Source organism: Natator depressus, chromosome 2 (genome assembly GCF_965152275.1).
Source record: "Natator depressus isolate rNatDep1 chromosome 2, rNatDep2.hap1, whole genome shotgun sequence".
In the NCBI taxonomy this organism is placed as follows: Eukaryota; Metazoa; Chordata; order Testudines; family Cheloniidae; genus Natator; species Natator depressus.
In genome coordinates, this window is record NC_134235.1 from 189,896,336 (window position 1) to 189,920,551 (window position 24,216).

At 46.3% G+C, this 24,216-nt stretch overlaps 1 protein-coding gene across 1 annotated transcript in view; it reads right to left on the reverse strand.

Moving 5' to 3' along the window:
• CMTM7 (CKLF like MARVEL transmembrane domain containing 7) overlaps positions 1-16,256 on the reverse strand; it is a 41,862-nt gene extending 25,606 nt beyond the window's left edge. The window contains exon 1 of the mRNA XM_074945615.1: positions 16,079-16,256. Within this exon, the coding sequence (XP_074801716.1) occupies positions 16,079-16,228 (150 nt within the window). The 5' untranslated portion in view covers positions 16,229-16,256. The remainder of the gene's footprint in view (positions 1-16,078) is intronic.
• Between the last annotated feature and the right edge of the window lie 7,960 nt (positions 16,257-24,216).

Below are 24,216 nucleotides of genomic sequence, written 5' to 3' on the forward strand. Positions count from 1 at the left end.
TGGGTGGTTAACAAAGGGAATCACAACAAGCGCCATGGGGCCCTATTATAAATTCAGGCACCATTTTCCATAGGCGGGGGTGATCAAAGCCGATGTCTCACTCCTGAGGGTAACTGAGGATGCCAGGGTGCATTTCCTGTATGCATGCGGCTTCAGAAGTTCCTGCAGCAGTAATTGCTGATTAGAGGAGTAAAATTGCCTACAGTGAGGGAAGAAACAAAGCAACTCTGCCAAGGAACGGTCAGCAGAGGATTGTAGAGTACCTCCAGGAAAGTTTCCTAGAGATCTCTATGGAGCACTTCTGTGAAATTCCGGTCTGCATTAATCAACTTTTCCACAGGGCCTCCACTGCATAGCTGCATAAGGGAATGGGAAGCAAACACAAACAGTGCCAGGCTTATTAATTCTATCCCTTATCCCACTTCTAACATATAACAAAATAAAGGAAAGCTCTACCTCATGGCACCATGCAATATTATATCAAAATGAATACTTACCAGAGCTCCCCTCTCCTGCATCAGGCACGGACTACTGTGACTGGCTAGACCCCTCCAGAGTCAAAAAGAAGTCCTGACTTGCCACGTTACTGAACACATCCTCCTCCAACTCTACTTCCTCATCCAACACTTCATCCTGAGGGTTGACTCCGCTGGCCACTGCCTCCAGCCCCGCCAAAGTATCCACAGGGCTCTTGGTGGTGGAGTTGGGGTTGTTGCCGAGGATGGCGTACAGCTCCTTGTCGAAATGGTATGTTTTTGGTGCTACACCAGAGTGACGGTTGGCCCTTCTTGCATTCTTATATGACTGCCTCAGCTCCTTGATCTTAGCATGGCACTGCTGCATGTCCCTTTTATACCCCTTCTCCAACGTGCCATGAGCAATCTGCCCGTAGGTATCAAAGTTCCTACAGCTGGAGCAGAGCTGCAACTGCAGAGCCTCCTCTCCCCCCAGACCCAGGAGATCCAACAACTCCAGTGTACCCCAGGCAGAAGCATGTTTGGGAGTCAGCATGGTAGGCTGGGAAGATGCGATGTGAGCTGTTCAGGCCGAGCAAACAGGAAGTGGAATTTCAAAAATTCCTGGGCCATTAAAGGGAGCATGCCTGTGTACCTGGCCGCAGGGCAGCGGAGTTCAAACTGCTGACCAGAGTGGTCACAATGGGCATTGTGGGACACCTCCTGGAGACCACTTAGTGTGACATAAGCAAGTGCAATGTCTACACCAACACTGTATTGCTCTAACTTTGTAGCAAAAAGCTCTATGCCTCTCATCCAGGTGATTTTATGATGTTGGTGTAGCAGGAGAGTTAAATTGGCAGGAGGAACATTGCAGCGTGAATATCTCCACTGTTTTGTTGATGAAAGCTGATTTTTGTCGACAAAACTGTGTAGTGTACGCAAGGCCTAGGAGTGCCTCCCTGACCAACTCTGAAAGCCCTTGCAGGGATTTAATTAAAAACCGCACCCATTTTGTTTGGCAGAACATCCCCATCTAAGGGTATTAGTGAAGCGGAGTGCACCATGACTACAAGGGGGCTCTGTAACATGTGTAAGCCATGTCACATAAATCACGATCTACTCTTAGGGGCTGTCTACATTAGAAAATCTTACCACGTATGAATGTGACTGGAAGCACTAGAGTAGAGGTGATGTGGCAGAGTATGGCAACAACTATAGCAAGTCACGTTGGGTATTATATCATCTAGTTCTGGTAAGATTGGGACCAAGGTTTAATCACAACTAGATAATGGTGAATAGGATGTGTCTTGATCTACACTGTCGAAAGCCATGGTCAGTATCACATCTAGCTAGAATGCTTAGTCATATTCTGATCATTTTTTTTTAAACACAGATAAGCTCTCAGTGAATACAGTCTCATCTCAAGTGTAGTGTGGTCACTTTCTCATTTGCCCATCATGTAGCTTAGTGTATTCAGAAATCTTTCTTTCACACCTACTGTTACTTTACACTAAATTCCTTTTGGATCATGATTAGACCTGAGGGCTATTTTCAAGAGTGCAGCAGCCACGGAACATAGTAAAGAATGTGTCTGAAAGGATGGGCTTTATTTTATAGAAAGGATACACACTGATAAAGAGCACATTTATTGAGATCTGATTTCCTAGTCTTTATCTGAAGTGATGAATCTATGGCAGTGACTGATAAATGAAGGGATACCAAAAAGAGGAGAGTGAATGCACTGCTTTGGGACTGGTTACACGAGAGTTAAACACTACCAAGAACCATGCACATTCTGCCACATCCAGTATTCACAGCAACTTTGCTTACTTCTATTTTAAAATGGTGATTGTAAAGCTAACTTCCGGTAATTTAAAGGTGTTAAGGAAACCACTACCAATATATCCCACTGCCTCTTCAATCATGCAAAACAAATGGCCCAGGTGATGTATTGACTTTCAAGGCTTGGTTTCCTTTCCTTTTTTTTTTAAATGCACTCTTTAGCCTTTGTCTGATCATTTCTAATATGGTTTCCTGTACACTAGCATGCAATGAGGCTGCCAATTAGCAGCAATACTACAGGTGTTACTGGGTGGATCAGCTGCACAATGCCAGCTGGCTTTAATTCACACTACTCTCTTTGGGTATGTAGAGATTACCCACCACACACATTTATAACAGAGATTATGAAATGCAACTTTAATTTATTTAAATTTTAACCCTAAAGGTAATTCCAATAATTTAATAGCAGCCTACAAAATGTATTGGAGTCAATACCTCAACCTCTGCAGTAGCGTAATTACTAGTCTCCTTTTACAAAAAGTAGATCAGAACTGAGGAAAAAAATTAGAAACAGTAAGTGTACAAGACTTCCAGTCTACACAAGGAGCAGAGTGGATCAAAACTTTTCTTTGTCCTGCCATCAAACACTTGATGGTGTGCGACTTGGCTAAGAAGTTTAAATGCAAGGGTCCATATGGGGATTCTTGTACAGCAGATACACATGAAAACACTGATGACTAGGCCAGAGATAAAAAACCCACAACTTCGGGAAATTGTTTGTTTTTAGTTACTGAATTTGTTATTCCTTCCTCAAGTCCTCCTACATTTTCTGGGTCCCCATCCCTGGAGGTCAATGATGAGTATAAAGGTGTGCAGGAATGCCTCAACATTAATCCTGGCTGTTGTCGTTCAGCAGATGCCATCCAGGTTCCAATCAGCAGGTCTGTGCTCTGGTTGCCCATCCTGGACCTCAGAGAACAGAACATTAGCCGGCTTTAAAAGGGCCAAAGTTTCAAGCATGGTGAAGGATTTGACTCTCCCTGTTCAGTGCAGTGAGTATAAGAGTGGCCTAGCCCAACCTCAAACAGAACTGAAATCAGTTAGCTACTTCAACGTGTATATTTAGTCTTGATCTGAAAATGTAATGGTATTGTTGACAAACCCATTCTCTCTCTCGGTTATTGTCAAGGCTAATGGTTTGTCACACAGTCATGGGGTGAGGTCACCTGCACTTGGAGTTTTCTTATGTTTACTCTATAACTTGTGACTTTTGCTGCCCCCACCACCCAGCTCAGACTCTTTATATATAGTTTACAATTTCAAACCTCTGATGACTATTAATTCTACAGGTAACATTTTCCATGTTTTCTGATATTGGCTATATCAAAAAGTTATTTTATTCAAAAGTTAATTTAAGTATAAGCATAATGATACATGTAGGTACATAGTCCTTCTGGCAAAACCTGTAAACTTATTATTGCCTTGGAGAAGAACTATAGATGGACATGACAGCAGCATAAGCAAAGTTAGAAACACGTTATGTACCAAGGATCAAAAGACAGGTTTAATGTCTCAACATTTTGGCACACCTTCAAATCCCTCTACCCCCCTGTAGAGTACAGGGAACAGAACTACCTGCTGTGCGGCAAAGTCACTTATATTTTGTTGGAAAGAATTAGAAGATTTATTTCAATCACCTCCAAGAATAGAAAAAAACATGTACATCTCAAGGCCAAGGTTTAAATTATAGATTGAGTGGCTCTAAGCAAGTTGTTCAACACAGCAATGTTTAGTTCTGTGTGATTGAGTGATTAGGATTTCCTTTTACTACATGGATGGAAAAGCAGTATTTCCTGCTGACCTTTCCCTTCAAAAGAAGCTATGCCTGATTACAGCTTAAGATTTCAGGAGGCCTAACCAAGATAATATAGGGAGCATCAGAAGTGCATGCAAAGCTCATGAGAATATTTTGTAATTAGTTACTCATTTTAGCAGTTCCACTTGTGTGAGTACATACAATACTACAGCTAATTATTTCAGAAGAGACAAAGAAAGAAATCATACTGGGAACAGGAACAGTAAGGGACTTGAACAATGCTACAGTTAGCAGCAAAAGCAGGAGTAGAATCCAGATCTCCTAACCTCCCAAATCTGTGCCTTAACCAGAAGGCCCTCCCTTTCTCTCTCTTCATTTAGGTGCTTTTCTATCTGTTATTGCTAGCTTTCCCTTTTTGACATCCCTGTGTAACCAGAAACAACAACAAAATCATAAACCATACTGATGGAACGAAGAAAAATGAACCTAATAGGAGAACCCCAAAGGGAATTCTACAGTCCTCTCTCTTTTGAACTTGTTTGCCTTTTAAAAAATAAAATAAATAAATGAAGTGCTCAGATACCATGCTCCTCACAGTACAGATAACTAAACAAGAAGAGTTTTCTGACATCTCTTTTTATTACATGAGTAAACACACTCTCTCTCTCTCACTCTCTCTCACACACACACACCCTCTTCTGTGCAGATCAGCCTGCTAGCTTCAGCATCTCCTACCCCCTTTAAAAGCAAGTAGCTCTGCATAGAAAGCTGTGTGTGTAATAGACAGCCTGCAAATAAATGGTCACTGGGTTCAGATACAGAAAACTTTCACACTTTATTGACAAAAATATAGACACAAGGTCTCTGTCCAGAGGAACTTATAATCTAACTTGTTTAATTTTCAATCACTGAAGTTATTTTTATGATTAATAACTCTTGAACCAGGATGGAAATTTCAAATGAGGATTTTCATGATATCTAGCACCCAGAAGCAAAAGGCCTGATCCTGTGTGGTGCTTGATAATGAATTAGGCAGGGCACTGCAGAAAGAGAAAGGATAGCCTCATGGTTAATGATGTTGGACGCTGTCTGAGGAACTGGATTCTATCCCTCCTTCTGCCATAAAGTTCCTGTGTGATGCTAGACATGTTGCTTATGCCAAACTTTTCACAGATGGTTACTAATTGTGAGTGCCTCATTTTCTGATTGCCTGACTCCAGGACCAGCCTTAGGCATGGGCAAACTGGGCGAAAGCCCAGGGCATCATTATAAACAGGCGCCTCTGGAGGAGGGATGCCCCTCCCCCCTGCAGCTCCTGCCTGCTGCCTTGGAGCCACCCCTGGCCAGCTGCTTCTGGGAGCTTCCTGTCTGCTGTAAGGAGGAACAGAAGGAGGGGGGAGTGGGGGCTCTGATGTCAGGGTGTCCCCTGCCCTCATGTACCCCATCTCCACAGAGCGAGGGGGGCATGCGGGGCCAGGGCTCATCAAGAGAGGGACGGAGCTGCTGGCAGATGCTGTTGCTGTGTCTGAAGGAGCTTTCATTCAGACTGGTGAGTGTCACTCTCTTAAAGGGGCACAGCTCACACACTCCCCCAGACCACACACACAGTCTCTTTCACATACACATCCCAACATATACTTATACTGTTGTTGTTACTTCCTGCAATGCACATATATTCTATATAATTTTATTCTTTCCAAGTGCTGTTATTTTAGTTTTTTGACTGCTTACATTTAATTCTTTGAGTAGTGAGTTCTAAAATGCCTAACCTGTCCTGGCTGGAGTAATTATCATTATTACTTTTATCATCATATTGTGATAATACAATCAAATAATAGCATCCTCCTAGAATGTAACTTTAGCTTGTGCTAACCTTAGTGGTGCCAGTTTAAAAAATCATTAGCTAAACGCACAGCTTTAGACACTGGACAGATGAAGGTTGCTTATTTTCAAATGTATTTTTAGTTACATTGGTAAAATAACTTCAAATTTGCACGAAAATAAATGCAGTTCCAACTATGATACCAATAGCAATTATGGAGTCAAATATTAGTGAGTCACATACATGATTGTGATTGGTAAACATAACATATAGAGTAGATAATGGCAGTAATACAGTGGGTCTGTTAGAGAAAGTAAGCAGATTTTATTAATTTTTATTTATCTCTACTAAAGATAGTATACAAAGTATCAGATGTGTCTTTCTGATATCTGCGTTAAAGCTCCAGAACTGATACCTCAAGGTTTGGGATTAGGAATATCTTGCTGTATTATTTCCTGATTGTTTTAAATTTACATATAAACTTTAAATGTGGCTTTAACTGGAGTTTGTATATATTTTTCTTTCTTTATATAACAATTAGATACAGTGCTTCTGTCAGCTAATTCCTAAGTTATTATCTGCAAAAACTCTAGAGTGTTCAGGTGCCTAAGTAGTCCCTAGAATCATGGCTAAAGTTTCCTCCCAGCCCCCCAAAATCTGAAATGGTGCCCGGGTGTGATAGTGCAAAGCCCCCCTTAAGCCACATGCCAAGCACCAGGCACCACAAGCCACAGCAGCAGCACAGAAGGGTGGCAATACACCATATACCATGCCACCCTTACTTTTGCGGTGGTGTTGCCTTCAGAGCTTGGTGCCTGGCTAGCACCCGCCAGCATCAGGCTGCCCTGCCAGTGCTTAATTTGTGCCAGGGCTGAACTCTAGTCTCTGGTATCTCTTTCAATACAAATTAAACACTGGGGGAGGCAGTGGGGCCAAAAGGTGATGGGGGCGGAAAATCCCAGGGAGTCTATGGGGGCCAGAAGCGATGGGGGGGCGCCAAAATACAAGTTCGCCCAGGGTGCCATTTTCCCTAAGGCCGGCCCTGCTTAAGACAGTGGGGTCTGATTTGCAGAAGTCCTGAATAGTGTGCAGTTATTAAGGCCAGAGGACCATACACTGAATGAGGAGAAAACAAAATATTTAATAGTTGCTCATCAAGTAAGCATCATCCATCCTGTGCACTGAATGAGACAGCAGTCCTATGAGAAAAATAGAATGTGATCACATAATTAAAGACTGTCAGTGGACACACAGAAGGGGGCTGAATCAACATTGTACAAACTTCCTTAACTCTGGCATTTCCTAACTTTTGAGTGCTTGACTTTGCAAACTTAATGTTCTCTTAACATAGCTTTTGTGTGTGTGTGTAAATTACACATACACACCCCCTACAATTTTCAGAACACGTTATAGTAAAGTTATAAACCAAACTAAGATTACTTTTATTAGAATTAGAGGGTGCCTTGTTCACAGTTCAAATATCAAGCACATAATTGCTTTTGTCAAGACAAAACTTGGAAACTACGTGTCTACACAACAGGAAAGCTAAGTCTTTTGTTATTGCATTAGTGCTTTTCCAAGTAGTTAAAAAGGAAGCTGTCAGGCCACTTTTTTTATTGGTTTTATTATTTTTTACCTCAGGATTGTTTGTAAAACTCTTCCAGAACCTTGAAAAGATAATTATGTTCCCTGTCCATTTTGTTCTTTTCCATCTAGTAAACACATTGATTTTTTTTTCCTGGTTCAGACTGAGCTGAAAATATCATCAATGTTTTTAGCTTAAGCACAACTTCGGTTTAGTGTCTCTTATCATTCTACAACAGGTTTGGTCTGCTCAGGAACATCACCACTGTCATGGGAATAACAGCCTTGATTCTGGGTTGGGGCCAAGTTCAGTTTGACTTTGCTCAGAGGGGAGTGCTGTCTGCCACCTTTACACTATATCCCAGACTCTATAGCAGGGGTCGGCAACTGATGGCATGCGTGCCAAAGATGGCACATGAGCCAATTTTTAATGGCACGCTGCTGGCAGCCAAGTCCCAGCCACCAGCCCCGCTCAGCCCGCTGCTAAACCCAGGCCGGGACCGCAGCAGGCAGCAGTGTGCCATTAAAAATCCCCCCCCTCAACCCCTCGCTGCTGCAGAGCAGGCAAGCTCCCCCCTCCCCCACCTCTTCCCCTTGAAGTTCCTGCCCCTCCTCCTCTCCCTCCCTGGCCGATCAGCTGATGGCCCTTGCGAGGGAGGGGGAGAAGCAGAGAAGAAGTGGGGAGGGGCCTTGGGGAAGGGGGGTGGAATCAGGGCATATCCCCTCCAGCCCCCTGCCACGAGCTGCTCTGGGCAGGGGGCTGGGAGCACCCCCACGACCCCAACCCACACCCCCAGCCCCCTGCCCTGAGCCCTGCACCCCCCCACACACACACACCCAGCCCTCTGCCCTGAGCCCTGCACCCCCCCCGCACACATACACCCAGCCCTCTGCCCTGACCCTCACACCCCCCCCCACACACACCCAGCCCTCTGCCCTGACCCTTACACCCCCCCACACACACACCCCCAGCCCTCTGCCCTGACCCTTACACCCCCCCACACACACACACCCCCAGCCCTCTGCCCTGACCCTTACACCCCCCCACACACACACGCCCAGCCCTCTGCCCTGACCCTTACACCCCCCCACACACACACGCCCAGCCCTCTGCCCTGACCCTTGCACCCCCACACACACACACGCCCAGCCCTCTGCCCTGACCCTTGCACCCCCCCACACACACATGCCCAGCCCTCTGCCCTGAGCCCTGCCCCCCCACACACACATGCCCAGCCCTCTGCCCTGAGCCCTGCCCCCCCCCACACACACCCAGCCCTCTGCCCTGAGCCCTGCCCCCCCCCAAACACACCCAGCCCTCTGCCCTGAGCCCTGCACCCCCCCAGACACACACCCATCCCTCTGCCCTGAGCCCTGCACCCCCCCCACACACACACCCAGCCCTCTGCCCTGAGCCCTGCACCCCCCCACACACACACACCCAGCCCTCTGCCCTGAGCCCTGCACCCCCCCACACACACACCCAGCCCTCTGCCCTGAGCCCTGCCCCCCCACACACACACCCAGCCCTCTGCCCTGAGCCCTGCCCCCCCACACACACACCCAGCCCTCTGCCCTGAGACCTGCACCCCCCCAGACACACACACCCAGCCCTCTGCCCTGACCCTTACACCCCCTACACACACACACACCCAGCCCTCTGCCCTGACCCTTACACCCCCCCAACACAGCCCTCTGCCCTGAGCCCTGCTCCCCCCCAGACACACACCCATCCCTCTGCCCTGAGCCCTGCTCCCCCCCAGACACACACCCATCCCTCTGCCCTGAGCCCTGCACCCCCCCACACACACCCAGCCCTCTGCCCTGAGCCCTGCACCCCCCACACACACACCCAGCCCTCTGCCCTGAGCCCTGCACCCCCATCACACACACCCAGCCCTCTGCCCTGAGCCCTGCACCCCCATCACACACACACCCAGCCCTCTGCCCTGAGCCCTGTACCCCCCCACACACACACACCCTCTGCCCTGAGCCCTGCACCCCCCCCACACACACACCCAGCCCTCTGCCCTGACCCTTACACCCCCCCACACACACACCCAGCCCTCTGCCCTGACCCTTACACCCCCCCCCACACACACACCCAGCCCTCTGCCCTGACCCTTACACCCCCCCCCACACACACCCAGCCCTCTGCCCTGAGCCCTGCACCCCGCTCTCACACACCCAGCCTCCTTCCCTGACCCCTGCACCCCCCCGACCCCAGCCCTGACTCCAGTACCACCCACATTTACCCAGTCCCCCCACACCCTATGCCCTGACTCCTGCACCCCCCTCACATACCCAGCCCCCTGCCCTGACTCCTGCACCCCCCACGCATACCCAGGCCCCTCACACCCCATGTCCTGACTCTTGCACCCCCCACATTCCCACCCTCACCCTGAGCATCAAACGGGAGCTCCTGCACCCCTCCCCCCCACCTTCACCAAATGGGAGCTGCCCAGGTAAGCACTCCATACTCAAAACCCAACCCTGAGCCCCCTCCCTCATTCTAGCTCCTGGCCAGACCCTACACCCCAACCCGCCAGCCTGCTCCTTCACCCCCAGCCCTGTGCTCAGTGCACTCCCACCCTTAACTCAGTGCAGAGAGAGGAAGAGAATGGGCTAGAACCAGGGAGAAGGGCCGGGATCCCAGACTAGCAGCGGGCTGAACGGGGCCGGCAGCCGGAACCCTGGCTGGCAGGAGCCAGAGGACTGAACCCCAGACCGGCAGTGGGCTGAGCCGCTCATCCCACTGCCAGTCTAGGGTCCCGGCTGCCAGCCCCGCTCAGCCCACTGCCGGTCTGGGGTTCTGGGTGCCAGCCCCTTGCCAGCCACTGTCCCAGCCGCAGGCCCCTCAGCCTGCTGCCGGCCTCTCAGCCTGCTGCCGGCCTAGGTGAACGGAACCCCAGGCTGGCAGTGGGCTGAGCGGGCCAGCAGTGTAAGATCAACATTTTAATTTAATTTTAAATGAAGCTTCTTAAACATTTTGAAAACCTTGTTTACTTTACATACGACAATAGCTTAGTTATATAATATACAGACATATATAGAGAGACCTTCTAAAAAACATTAAAATGTATTACTGGCATGCGAAACCTTAAAGTGAATAAATGCAGACTCGGCACACCACTTCTGAAAGGTTGCTGACCCCTGCTCTATAGGCAGCTTGGGAACAGAGCTGTCCCTGGAGTAAACCAGAGTGGCCCCAAGGACTACACTAATTTATGCTATGTTACTATGGCCTTTCTTCCTCCCTTGGTGCACCACACTCTAGCATACCCCTGCACCATGGAGCTTTGTGATGGTAGTGCAATCAGAGCCATTCTACTGGGCCTACACAACTGAGGAATCCCCTTACGCTGGTTTTATACTAGCTTTGCTGCCCACCAAGCTGGCATACATGGGCTGCCACGGAGGCCAAAATCTGGCCCCGTGTCTGTAGCCTCCTTTAGACAAATGACAGGAAATGCGGGATAGGTGCCTTGAGATTATTGCAAATGAAACAGAGCAGCACTAGCACGGACATGGGGCAAACGTTCAGGGTTCTTCAATAAAAACCATCATGGTTAGCATGGAGCGCTGAAGAGTTTACACTCAAAACGGTTTTGCCAAGCTGATTCAGTTACAAACGGTTCATCTCTCTAGTGTAGAGACACACTGTGAGCGTACTGCTGCTACAGAACCAGCTGGGGAACACAACAGTGTTGTGTGTGTGAATTGAACATAGTCACTTTTTTAAAAGATGTCTTGGCAATTTTGAGCTGTAAAAAAAAATAAAATCCAGCGATTTAGAATGTGAGCTATTTCCCCACAATCAAGTTATAAGCTGCTTTTTTCATGATTAACTTTTGGATATAAACTTCTACGAAAGGGACATCATCAGTATGGAATTTGGTCACTTTTAAAAGAATAGAGTCCCCTTCTCAACACTTCTGGTTTTACAATCACATGCTCATATTTAAAAAAAAAGGGTTTCTCTCTTTCCGGTTGATATGTAAAAGGCCCGTCACAAAAAATGACAGAGGAAACTGACTAGTTTACCATATATGAGAAACCGTGAAACTGACTATAAACTGTGAAACTGACTATAAAGAAAACACTGTCAAGTGCACTAAGTAAACAAACTGAAAAATAGAGAAATATTTCCCCCCTTACTCTCTTTCATTTATAGCAATTTTAAACCCTGATCCTGAAAGATCAGACACATGGGCAGATCCCAGGGACCCCATGCAGACACAAGGGCCACCCATGAATATAAACTTACAGGATCAGGGCCTAAAATGTTACATGTAATACTCATAAGGTAAAACATTTTCAAGAAGTATATTTCTGTTGAATGTCCCTTTAAACAACAAAAATCTAGGACCCCACTATACAATGTTTGTTCCCTCTTTGGAGTTGTAATTCTTTTGCAAGGTTAGAGAAATTATACAGTGGAAAAGTATCACAATTTCCAGTAATCTTATAGACGGGAAACACACTTTTGTTACTTCCTATTTCAGTCCAGGTTAACCACCACAGATGACCATGAGTGCTTTGAGACCCCTAGCAGAATAATCCTTTATCTTCAAATTGACTGCAAGCCACCAGTCACAACAATGTAATAATATTCAGATCGCCAATCAGGCTTTCAAACCTCTATTAAACCTAATCTTGGTTTGTTTTAAAATCTTTGACAGAAAGCAACAGCTGAAAAAAGTATACGTGGCAGAAGGATGCCATAAAGAGGTCCCTCTTCTCTTTCCTGTGCGTGATGACTTTCAGCACATTCAGTTGATGTACTAGAATTATTTCTAATTATTTTATGTATATATATTAAAGAGACACTATCATCTTAAAAAAAACTACTTCTCTCTGAATTTTTCCTTGCTAGTGTTACAAGGAGCATCTAAGGTTACTGTATATTAAAAATGAAAGTAAACATTTCTGTGGATAAAAAGTAAACAAAATGAAAAGGAGAGAAAAGAGTGACTGGGCAAGCAGGGACATGGCCAGGGCTGTGTTTTCACTACATAAATGTGAGCATTCAGAGGGCCAGTCAGTGGGAGTACACATCGTATACCTTCAAAAAGGATACAGCAAGTGCTGCTAGTAAGCCTGGTGCTCCCAGAGGGCATTACACCCATCTTTGGCCTCCACTGGCATAACAGTTCTATCACTGACAGACTGCTACTCTACCAGCATTGTAATTTATACCTGTATAATTAATTAAGAAATGTATATCGCTCTCCACTGTCTACAGTACTTTACAAACTCAGGTCCCAATCCTGTAAAAATTTACTATAGCGTGAATTAATTGGCATGATGAATAATTTCATGGACACAATGGGACTATTTTATGAGATGAGATAATAGGACTTAAAAAAAATTTAGCAGAGAGAATATTTCATCGGCTGCAGTTGCTCATTCAGAACCAGATTGTTCTGGTTATTTCTAACCCTAGTACAGGGGTTGGCAACCTTCGGCACATGGCCCATCAGGGTAATCTGCCGGTGGGCTGCGAGACATTTTGTTTACATTGACTGTCTGCAGGCACAGCCCCCTGCAGTTCCCACTGGCCATGGTTCACCATCCCTAGCCAATGGGAGCTGCAGGAAGCAGCGCGAGGACGTGCTGGCTGACGCTTCTTGCAGCTTCCATTGACCGGAAACAGCAAACCACAGCCACTGGGAGCTGCAGGGGGCCATGCCTGCAGACGGTCAACGTAAAGAACCTGTCTTGCAGCCCGCCAGCGGATTACCCTGATGGGCCATGTGCCGAAAGTTGCTGACCCCAGCCCTAGTAAGTAATCTTTCAACTTTTTACGGAACTGATTCAAGTTTATTTAGCACCAAGACACCACTTCAGAAAGAGACTCAATTATCCAAAGCTCAGTGGATTCCTGAGGTTACCTCTACTGCTCACACTAACAGTGAAGCTGACAAGCAAATAGTCTGAAGGAAATGGAAACAGCTCATCCTCACGATTTGCCCAGAAGCCAACCAATATTTCTTTAAGAGTCCAAGAGTAATAAATGACACCACTTTCAGTCCAAGAAGGTTTGCTGCTTATTGTTAAAGTCACTGCAGCAAACTGACTGCTTTAATTCTGATAGTCTCAGCCACTATACACTATGATAATACTCAAAGAATGTCATGTCCTGTGAATAACCCCCACTATCAGTGTTTGGGAAAAACAAGCCAAAGAAAAGAGTGCACTAGAGAACAGATATTATCCAGGTTTCAGAGTGGTAGCCGTGTTAGTCTGTATCAGCAAAAATGAGGAGGAGTCCTTGTGGCACCTTAGAGACTAACAAATTTATTTGGGCATAAGCTTTCATGGGTTAGAATCCACTTCATCAGATGCATTTTATACATCTTAAACAGTGACCCCAAATCATTGTGGGAGAGGACTTTGGAGTTTAGTGAACAAGGTATGATACTCACTGAATTCATATATGCCCACTAATGTTCAGTTACCTGTCTCAAAATAGAATCATAGAAAATAGAAACTAGGACTGGAAGGGGCTTCAAGAGGTCATCTAGTCCATCCCCCTGCACTGAAGCATCCCTGATAGGAGTTTGTTTAACCTGAGTTACAGGTTGCAATTTTCAAAGGCAACTGATGGAGTAAGCTACATAACTCCCACTGAAATTAATGGGAGTTGTGATGTTAAATTCTCAAATTACTTCTGAAAATCAAAGTCACTGGTTTGACTTCATTCTGTCGTGACATGGGACATTACAGTTCTTAGCTTTTACTTTGAATTCAGCACTGTGTTTTTCAGCAAGTCACTTCATCTCCTAAAAACTTATTCTAGCCAAGTTGTTAGGTGGAACATAAAACACTGTTCATACATGTTGCTATTCTAGGTACATAATCTGAATACGACTTTGTATCATATACTTTAGAAAAATCGAAAAGACTGTTTTAACTGACAGTAAATTTGAGTTTCACAAGAACAAGATGTCTTTCTGTCCTTTATAAAACCAAGAATAAAAATTCACAAAATATCCTGTAGTTTAAGTAATAACCCAGGCGAATCAATAACAAACACAAATTTATTTCCAAATATGTAAAAGAGTAACTAAAAAAAATCCCTCATCATCTGAGCTAAATTTACAGCTGAATGCCTAGGAACAAGAATTCTGTAAAAGGGTTGGCCACAGTGGGGTCCTGGTTCATGACTGGGTTTCTAGGTGCCACAAAAATGCAACTTAAGAACAGTAACAGTAAGTGCCCCAAATGGTTTTCTCCATGTCCAAGGGAGGTTGAGGATCTATGGAATGAGGCACAGGATTCCAGAACCCATCCTGTGGTGCTCAGAATCCAGACCCAAACAGGACTACCCTGCAGAGTGTGTGAACCACACAGCAGTATGTAATTTGAGAGGCTTCGGATTTTTAAATGCAACAGAACATTTCTAGTGACCATCCAAAGGAGGCAATTAAGGGGTCAGAGAAGGAGCAGCCAGCTATGTGGCCAAGAGATGCTTCTCCTGCTACATAGAATTATAGAAGTGTAGGACTGGAAGAGACCTCAAGAGGTCATTTAGTCCAGTCCCATGCACTCCACTAGGTAAAGCAGGACTAGGTAAACGCAGGACTACTGGGTGTTTGTTTAACCTGTTCTTAAAAGTCTCCAATGATGGAGACTGCACAACTTCCCCAGGCAATTTTTCCAGTGCTTAACCACCCTGACAGGAATAGGAAAATTCCTAATGTCCAACCTAAACCTCCCTTGCTGGAATTTAAGCACATTTCTTTTTGTCCTACCTTCAGAGATTAACAAGAACAATTTTTCATCCTCCTCCTTGCAGCAAACTTTTATGTACCTGAAAACTGTTATCATGTCCCCCCCTCCCCATTCTCCTCTTTTCCAGACTAAACAAACACAGGAATTTCAATTTTTCCTCATAGATCATGTTTTCTAAACCTTTAAACATTTTTGTTACTCTCTTCTCCACTTTCTCCAATTTTTTCACATTTTTCCTGAAAGGTGGCCCCCAAAAGTGGATGCAATATGTCAGCTGAGACATTATCAGCCCGGAGTGGAGCAGAAGAATTACTTTGCACCTCGCTGACAACACTCCTGCCGATACATTCCAGAACTATGTTGACTTTTTTGTTTTGTTTTGTTTTTTGCAACAGTGTTACACTGTTGATTCATATTTAGCTTGTGATCCCCTGTAACCCCAGATCCCTTTCCGTAGTACTCCTGCCTAAGCAGTCAGTTCCCATTTTGCACGTTGGCAATTGTAGGGTAGCTAGGGATGTGACTTACTGCATTTATACTCTCCAGCCCACAGTAAAAGTCAGTCCCCGGGCTCAGGAAGAAACTTCCCCCAGCGGCTGCTCGTTCCGGGTTTCTTGCCCTCGCCTCGGAGGCTGTGGCCAGGGAGAGGCCAGGGAACTAGAAACCACGCAGGCGGGGGAGGCGAGGGGCCCCAGCTGAGCCCAGCCAGAGCGGAGCTGCAGTCGCAGGGGCTCGGCACGGGGACAGCAGGGGCCGCCCGGCCCGCAGGAGGCGAGAGGGGGGAACATGGCGCCTCCCTCGGGATGCTCCGCGGGGACCGAGCTTGCTGGCTGGGTCCCTCCCGGGGGCTGCTGCTCCCCTGGCCGGGCCCCTTCTTACCATCTGGGCGACCTTCAGCATGGCCGAGCAGGAGCGGGCGTAGCCGCCGTCCAGCAGCCCGGGCTCCGGCGCCGGGGGCGGCGGGCAAGAGGAGCTGCCGGGGGCCCCGCTGCTGGCGCCGGTGCGGATCACCCGGGCCCCATGAGACATCGCGCCCCGCTCCGCGCTCAAGCGGCGGCGGCTCAGTCCTCCTGGCGGCTGGCTCCGGGGCCGGTCAGCCCCAAGAGGGCGGGGCGGGAGGGCAGGAGGCAGAGCAGCGCGCCCCGCCCTCAGCCGGGGGTGCGGGGGCTTTGGGTTAAGGGGGCGGGCGCAGCAGCCGCGCAGACAGCGCCCGAGCGGGGCAGGGCGCGCAAGGCTGAAGGCGGGAGAGCTGGCTGGGAGCTGGGATATTCCAACGACACGAAGGTTCCAGCCCTAAACAGGAGTCGGGCAGAGACAGACACATGGACGGGACATTTGCTTGGCTTTCAAAATGAACTCCCCTCCCCAGCCCTCAGAAAGGGGGGAGGGAAGGGGAGACCCTGCGGCGTCCCCACCCACCTGCCGGCAGGCCCCTCATGTGACAATTACCACAGCAGGAACCCCCGCCCCCCCAAACCCAGGACTTGAGTCTCTTGGGAGAGGCCCATGGGTGTGTGCCACGGCTGAGATACAGCGGGCTGAGCCCCAGATACATGAGTGGGGGATGGACAATAGGATACAATAAAAGAGGATCCCTTGTTGTGTCTCTCTGTTATTTATAATCCTCATCCTACCAGTACTTCTTGCCGGCCACTCAAAGCACTTTGCAATTGACATGAGCACTGGGAGGGGTTTTATCATTGCCATTTTCCAGATTGGGAAACTAAGGCCTGCTCTCCACCAGAAAGTTAGCTCAACCTTAGCTGCCTGGCATCAACCTAGTTGTGCCTGTGTCTACACTTACATTTGTCTCCCAGGCCCCTTTACAGCAATACAGTAACACCACGTCCTGGAGTAGTGTTGAGCCATGGGCGATGTTCCAAGGTCAACACAGCAAGAGTGCAGACATTGTGGAACCTGTGTCAACCCTAACAGTGCTTCAGCAGCTGTCCCACAAAGTTTGACACTGATTGGTCTGGTTACAATTGTGAACTCCACTGCCCAGAGGTCACGGAGGCTGGAAGCTCCCCCCCACAGCACCCACTAATTTTTTTAATGCCTATTCTTGGTTGTCCAGCTTGGTGAGCACACCTAGCACTACTCCATGGTTGACTGCAACTGCCGTGCCAACCATGCCAGCTACGTGCTCCAGATGCACTCTGGCCTGGAGTAGACAGGAGCTATTGGATGTGGACTTGTGGGAAGAAGAGGCTGTGCAGGCACAGCTATGGACCAGATGTAGAAATGTGCATGTTTATAAACAGATTGTAGGGGGCATGCAGGAGAAGGGGCATGACAGGGATCAGCAGCAGTGTCACATGAAAGTGAAGGAACATATCAGGCATATCAGAAAGCCAGAAAGGTGAACAGTCCAGCTAGTACCAAATCAACGACCTGCCTATTTTACAAAGAGCTGCCTGCCATACTTGGTGGAGACCCCATCAACACCCTGTAGACCACTATGGATACCTCCCAGGATCATGACACACAGACACCTGCCGTGAACAGCGAGAACAATGAGAAGAGGAGGAGGAGGATGGGGAACATGTGACTCGGGAGGGTCCAGGTCTGCCTGTTTGAGTCTCCACTACAGTACAGTCCATTGGGGCAGTCAATCACAGGTGAACCTGATGCAGGGGAAGGAGCCTTGAGTAAGGGCGTAAATGTATTTTCTACTACAAGAATATACTGATGGCACCCGCAACTTAACAGGACACAGCTATTGACTTTTCATTAATTTACTCATACTAGAAGAGGTAGCGGTACAGCAAAAAAAGGTAGAGTTGTTATCTGCTTTTCATTCCTCTGTACAGTTAGGTGGGGTGGGGGGCATGTGGAGCAGTTTGTTTATGTACACAGGGATGTCTCTTGAACCCCCCTGAGAAATCTCAAAGAAACTTTCATGGAGGTACTCAGCAATCCTCTCCCAGAAGGTTTCTATGGATAGCAACTTTGTTTCTTCTTGAGTGGAAGGACACTTTTCCATGCTAGTTAGTGAGAACTTTATCAGACACAATTGGAATAAACAGCCTAGTGTCATAATACGGGCCTCCTGGGCAGCTTCAGGACAGCAGCTGTGCTCTCTTGTGCCTTTGTTATCCTCAGGAGTGAGATATCAGCTAAAATCACCACCACCTGTGGAAAATGGTGCCAGTATTGTGTGCCATTGCATGAAACTATGAGTACAGGGCAACAAGGCAATTCCCTCCTCATTTCCCTCACTCCTGGCAGCCGATACTCACCATAGCTGGTGCTGTGAGCGGTGCTGTGCACAAGCACGCTGAAGCAGAAGTGTCAATAAGCATGTCTTGTTTAAAACTGTAGGGGAGCAAGGGAAGGGAGTTCTGAACCTTAACTTTCACTTTTCATTGTGACTATACAAACAATGGTACCTCTGCATGCTTTAGCTGTAGCTGCTGCCATTATGGCCTTGAGGGATTTCCCCTATATGGCTGCAGAATGCCTGAGTCAGTTACAAAAGAAGAAGAGTAGATTCAGGATGACATGTTCAGGGAGATCCTGCAAGCCAGGGGTGCATCAGACTAGGAGCAGAGGGCCTGAATATTGCAGCCTACATAGAGAAGGAAAGAGCAGAGAAGAGAAAGGCACAGGAGTCTCAGCAGGAAGAGGCGAGGGAGATGCACAGGACATAATGGGGCTTCTCCAGCAGCAAACACAGAGGCTGCAGGATCTTGTGGACCTACAGGTTCAACTATCACAGGCTCATCTCCCTTTGCAGTCTAAGGATAACTCCCCTACAGAACTTCCCTACACCCCCCTCTCAACATTCCATGTGGCATTAGGGGCCACATCCCTACACCTGCCACCCCACAGCAGGGGGACAGTAAGGACAACCACAGCTTCACATACACTGACCTGTGAGAGCCACGTTGCTGTACGTGTCACTAAAATGTACGAGTGTTCTGTCCCCTTGTTAAGTTCTGTTCTACTGATTTATTAAGTTTCTAATGTATTTGCTTTTAACTTGCACAGACTTATTTTTTTGCAGTGTTTTTGTCACTCAATAAAATTCTATTTGGAAAATAATTAATCTTTATTAGTTCCCACTATATGCTGCAGAGTACTTAGTGGACTGAAATCACCCACTGACTTGTTATTGTACAGTGTGACACAATTAACAGGATCAGTGACAAACAGTATAATAATCATAAACATACAACAAGCACCACAAAATTGGTAGGTGCATTAACAGTGTTACATTCATAGATGTACACCAAGTACCACACCTTTCTTAACAGGTCCCAAAACTGCAGGGCCACAGTCCACCACAATCCATTACTGTGGCTCACGATTAAAGCCTCCTTGAGGCACATGACACTGCACTGAGCTCTTCTAACAGCCTTATGTCTGGCTGCTCATACTCAATAGAAAGCCACCAAGGTCGCAGATTTCCCCTCTTTGCTTCACAGATATTAGGCAGGACACAGCAGACAGCTGTAACCGTTAGGATGTTTTTTCCACTGAGGTCCAGTCTTGTGAGTAACCACCACCAGCATTCCTTCACTTTACCATTCAACTGTCTTTCTGCACCTGCTGAGCTGGTCATTGAATCTTTCGTTGGCGCTATCAAGGTCTCCGGCTTATGTCTTCCAGAGCCAGGAGAGCAAGGGGTAGGTTGCGTCCCCAGGATCACGAGTGGCATTTCAACATAGACAATGGCAATCTGCCAGTCAAGAAAGTCCTTGCTTGTAGCTTTCTGAACCATCATGGATTCTTAAAGATGCACGAGTCAAGCACTTTCCCTCGCCAGCCAAGACTGATGTTGGTGAAGCACCCCCAGCGATCGACCAACGCTTGCATAACCACAGAATAGTAGCCCTTTCTGTTGATATACTCTTAGGCAAGGTGGTCTATTGCCCCACCACAGTTCAGGAACCCCATTGCTGCAAATCCATCCACTATGTCCTGCACATTGCCAAGAATCACAGTTCTGCCTAGCAGGAGATGATTAATGACCTTGCATACATGCATGACAACAGCCACCACAGTGGATTTTCCAACTCCAAAATGATTTCTCACTGACCGGTAGCAATCCAGTGTTGCAAGTTTCCACAGTGCAATCCCCCCTTGCTTCTCCACTGTTAGTGCAGCTTTCAGTTTGATGTCCCTGTGCTGGAGAGCTGTGGCAAGCTCAGTATGTGGCCTTGCACATCCAGAAGTTCTGCAGCCATTGCTTGTCATCCCAAACCTGCACTATGATGTGATCCCACCAGTCAGTGATTGTTTCTCAGGTGCAGAAGTGGTGCTCCACCCTCTGCAGCTGCTCCATGAACACCCCCACTAACCTTGAATTGGTTTTTGCTATGTCCCACAGACATCTGACCTCCATGAAATCAGCATGTTCCCCGCTGATTTGGTTCTTCTTGCAGCTCTGAAAATACTGGAGGAGAGCATGTCCTGTGCTTGCAACACTCCTGACAATAGCGTCAGAGATGGTGGACAGCAAGGAGGGCAGCACAGGGTTTTGTGTTTTTGTAAAAGGTGCAACAATTATGGGATATGGATGACATTATGGGATGGAGAAAGTTGCCTGCTAGGAAGTTGACCCCTTACCCCCAGTTACCCCTACATGACTCTTTTCTGTCCCAGCATACATAGCCAAAACTTCCCAAAAGACAGTGCACTGGACACTGGCAAGTTTCGGATGGATCACCAAGTGCACATGGCACACTGTGTTATATGTTGAAATTATATTCTTGCAGTGAGGGTGCTCTCAATATTTTACTTGAAACTTAGTTTCCGGTAATACTGTAACTTCTCATGGAAGACTAATGCTAACAAAAAAGCACACTTTCTGATTCATGTATTGTTATTCACAGAACAAATGAGTTTGGAAAATGGAGGCATTAGTGTTAAATGGTCACAGAAACCAATAAAATGCTCAAATGATTGTAACACTCACACAGCTGGAATGAATTCATGCAGAAAGTCTAGCAAAGCTCAAAAGAGGAAACTATACATTTCCTCATGTTTAAAAATACATGCTTGTTTTTCTTTTTTGAATACATTTTCTGTGTGATTCATCACAATATGTTATCTGGTTTGGAAAGACAGACATACCCCAGAAAAGGAAACAGCCAGTCTCTCTGCATGGCATATGCCACGGGTGGCCAACCTGTGGCTCCGGAGCCACATGCAGCTCTTCAGAAGTTAACATGCGGCTTCTTGTATAGGCACCAACTCCAGAGCTGGAGCTACAGGTGCCAACTTTCCAATATGCCAGAGGGTGCTCACTGCTCAACCCCTGGCTCTGCCGCAGGCCCTGCCCCCACTCCACCCCTTCCCGCCCCCTCCCCTGAGCCTGCTATGCCCTCACTCCTTCCCCTCTCCCCCAGAGCCTCCTGCATGCCACAAAACAGCTGATGGGGAAGGAAGGGGAGGCGCTGAACAGCAAGGCTGCCAGTAGGTGGAAGGTGCTGGGAGGCCGCTGATGTATTACTGTGGTTCTTTGGCAATGTACATTGGTAAATTCTGGCTCCTTTTCAGGCTCAGGTTGGCCACTCCTGGCATATGCTGTTAGTACTCATGTAAAGAATTACTACAACTATAGCACTGGCCCTCTGTTTCTCATTCTGTAAGACATCTATCACTCAAGATATTTCCTTGGCTAGTTGGAGAGATTTGAATGGCTGTAGGAAGGAAGAAAGAACCTCACAACATTAACAGGGCTTCAATATGGATCACTGGTTTAAAGTCAAGAGTTTACACAGGAGGAAAATATCCCTTCCACTCTTCACTGACTTGTAAGAGGATTTCTTCCTTCTCCATCTCTCTCTGGAGTGCAAGTTCAGTACTCTTGGGTGTGGGTTTCTCTCCTCTCCTTTGGAAGAAGATTCTAGTAGAGTCTTTTCTCCTCTTCCTGTTATGGAATCTGGAGATTTCTATACCACTGGCTCACTTTTCATATAGTTTCCCCCTATTTTCCATAAGTGTCTGGGGAGTACACATGTGATTGGTGCACCACCATCATGAGCTCAGTCCATGTAGAACAGTATCACCACCACAGTAAGGCTGGTTGAGTAATGCATGTAGTCATATTTTGCATGCACAGGAATAGAGGCAACAGTTTACAATGAAGATTAGTACAAATCCCCCACTTTAGAACATAGGTAGTGGAACCTCACTGTCCTGAGTTTTAGGTTTAACATCTGATTATAATTTTCTTTATTTGATTTACTTGCATCTTGTCACATGCTTTACATATGATAACAAGTAGTATTGAAACAGCTTTTTGTAAAGTGAGTCCTAGTGACTATAGACATCTGTATCCCACAATATACAAGCACCTAACTTGAGTAGAAGTCTAGATATTTTACAGTGAGAATTTGTTACACGTTAATAGAATGTTTTTAAAATCTGCAATATAAAACTAAGTGGAGAAAAATATTAATTTTTATCTACTTCATCAAGTATTTTACTAACAAGCTAATTACATAATGGTTGAAGGGAGGTTTTTGGTTTTTTTTAAAATTTCTATCTTTAGGAGTGCACAGATGTACCTAAAGCCACAACACGTCTGTTTTAGCACTTGTATGACAGAGTCCAAACTAATTTTCTCATCCATATTTAATTGGGGGGGAAAGAGCACACATACACCTGAGTGTGAATTTCTATTAGATTTCTATAGCAATTGCTGTTGATGGGAAAATCACTTACAAGGTTTTGATTTTAGCTACACTTGAAGGCATATCTACAGGTTTTATCATTTGGACCATTTTTTACATGTTTGATACTTATTCGACCACCAGAAGACTGTATAAAATGTTAATGACAAAAACCTTTGACTTGTGTAGATAAGCCAGCAACTATACATTTGTCTTCATTGTCACCACAGGGTGCAGTCCAGCATTTGATCTTTACTGTGCAAACAGACATGTAATAAATGCAAGTATTTGCTTCTCTTATGTTGAAGGATTATGCCACTCAACAGATACATCAGCTCTGTGATCAAGAACAGAATTATTGGAGTGCAGATAATTCTTCCCAACTGCAGGGTACAGGGTCTCAAAACATGTAAGAGGTTATCTTATTTAAAGGGGAGAAATATGCAAGCAGGTTCTGTTCCTTTAATCCTCAGATTTCCCTAATACAAATTATAATGAGTAAAGATATGATTTTGTCACAGATTCCATGACTTTCATGGACCTCCATGACTGTTGTCTGGAGCTGCTGCCTGGGGTAGCGTTGGAGCTTCACCTATTAGTCCCCCTCCTTCTCATATTTTTAGTAAACGTCATGGACAGGTTGCAGGCTTCCGTGAATTTCTGTTTATTGCCCATGTCCTGTCTGTGATTTTTACTAAAAATACCAATGACAAAAATAAACCTTAATATTGAGCCAACTAGATTTTCAAAGGCTGGAAGGATCCAAAATTTCTGAAGTGCAGGAGAAGGGATTTACCCGTTATTATAGTACTAGATGTACAGGATTGGGGAAACCTAGCTCTTTAAGGAGGCATGAATCAGGATAGAGGGTGTGTCTATATTATGAAGACTGCACTCGCATAGTTATGCTGGCAGAGGTTTTTCTGTCAGTGTAGGAATACCACCTCCTTGAACAAACGTTAGCTACGTTGACAAAAAGCACTCCGGGGGGCTATGGTAGCAGAGCTTTGTCAGTTATGAGTCACTCGCTTGCAATTCTACTTCACCAATATAAAAGATATGTAAAAAATGAGAGATACAAAGTAAAAAAGGTTAATTTACAAATTAACATCTTGGAGATGTTGGTGGTAGGCAGAGGAAGGCTGGAGGGAATTCTTCATGCTTACCACCTCCACTCTGGTGGTTACCCTAAAGAAAACACATTAATATTATTTATTAGCATTTAGGTGACCCTGTGGCAGATGGGATAGATTTATGTTCTATTCAGTGCCCATTGGCAAACAAGAGGCAACATCTTCAGTAGGTGTTTGATGATATACTCAATATGTTTAACCTTTAGCCAAGTGAAAAACAAGAGACCTGGGCTCAGTTCTTGGCTTCACATCTTGTGAT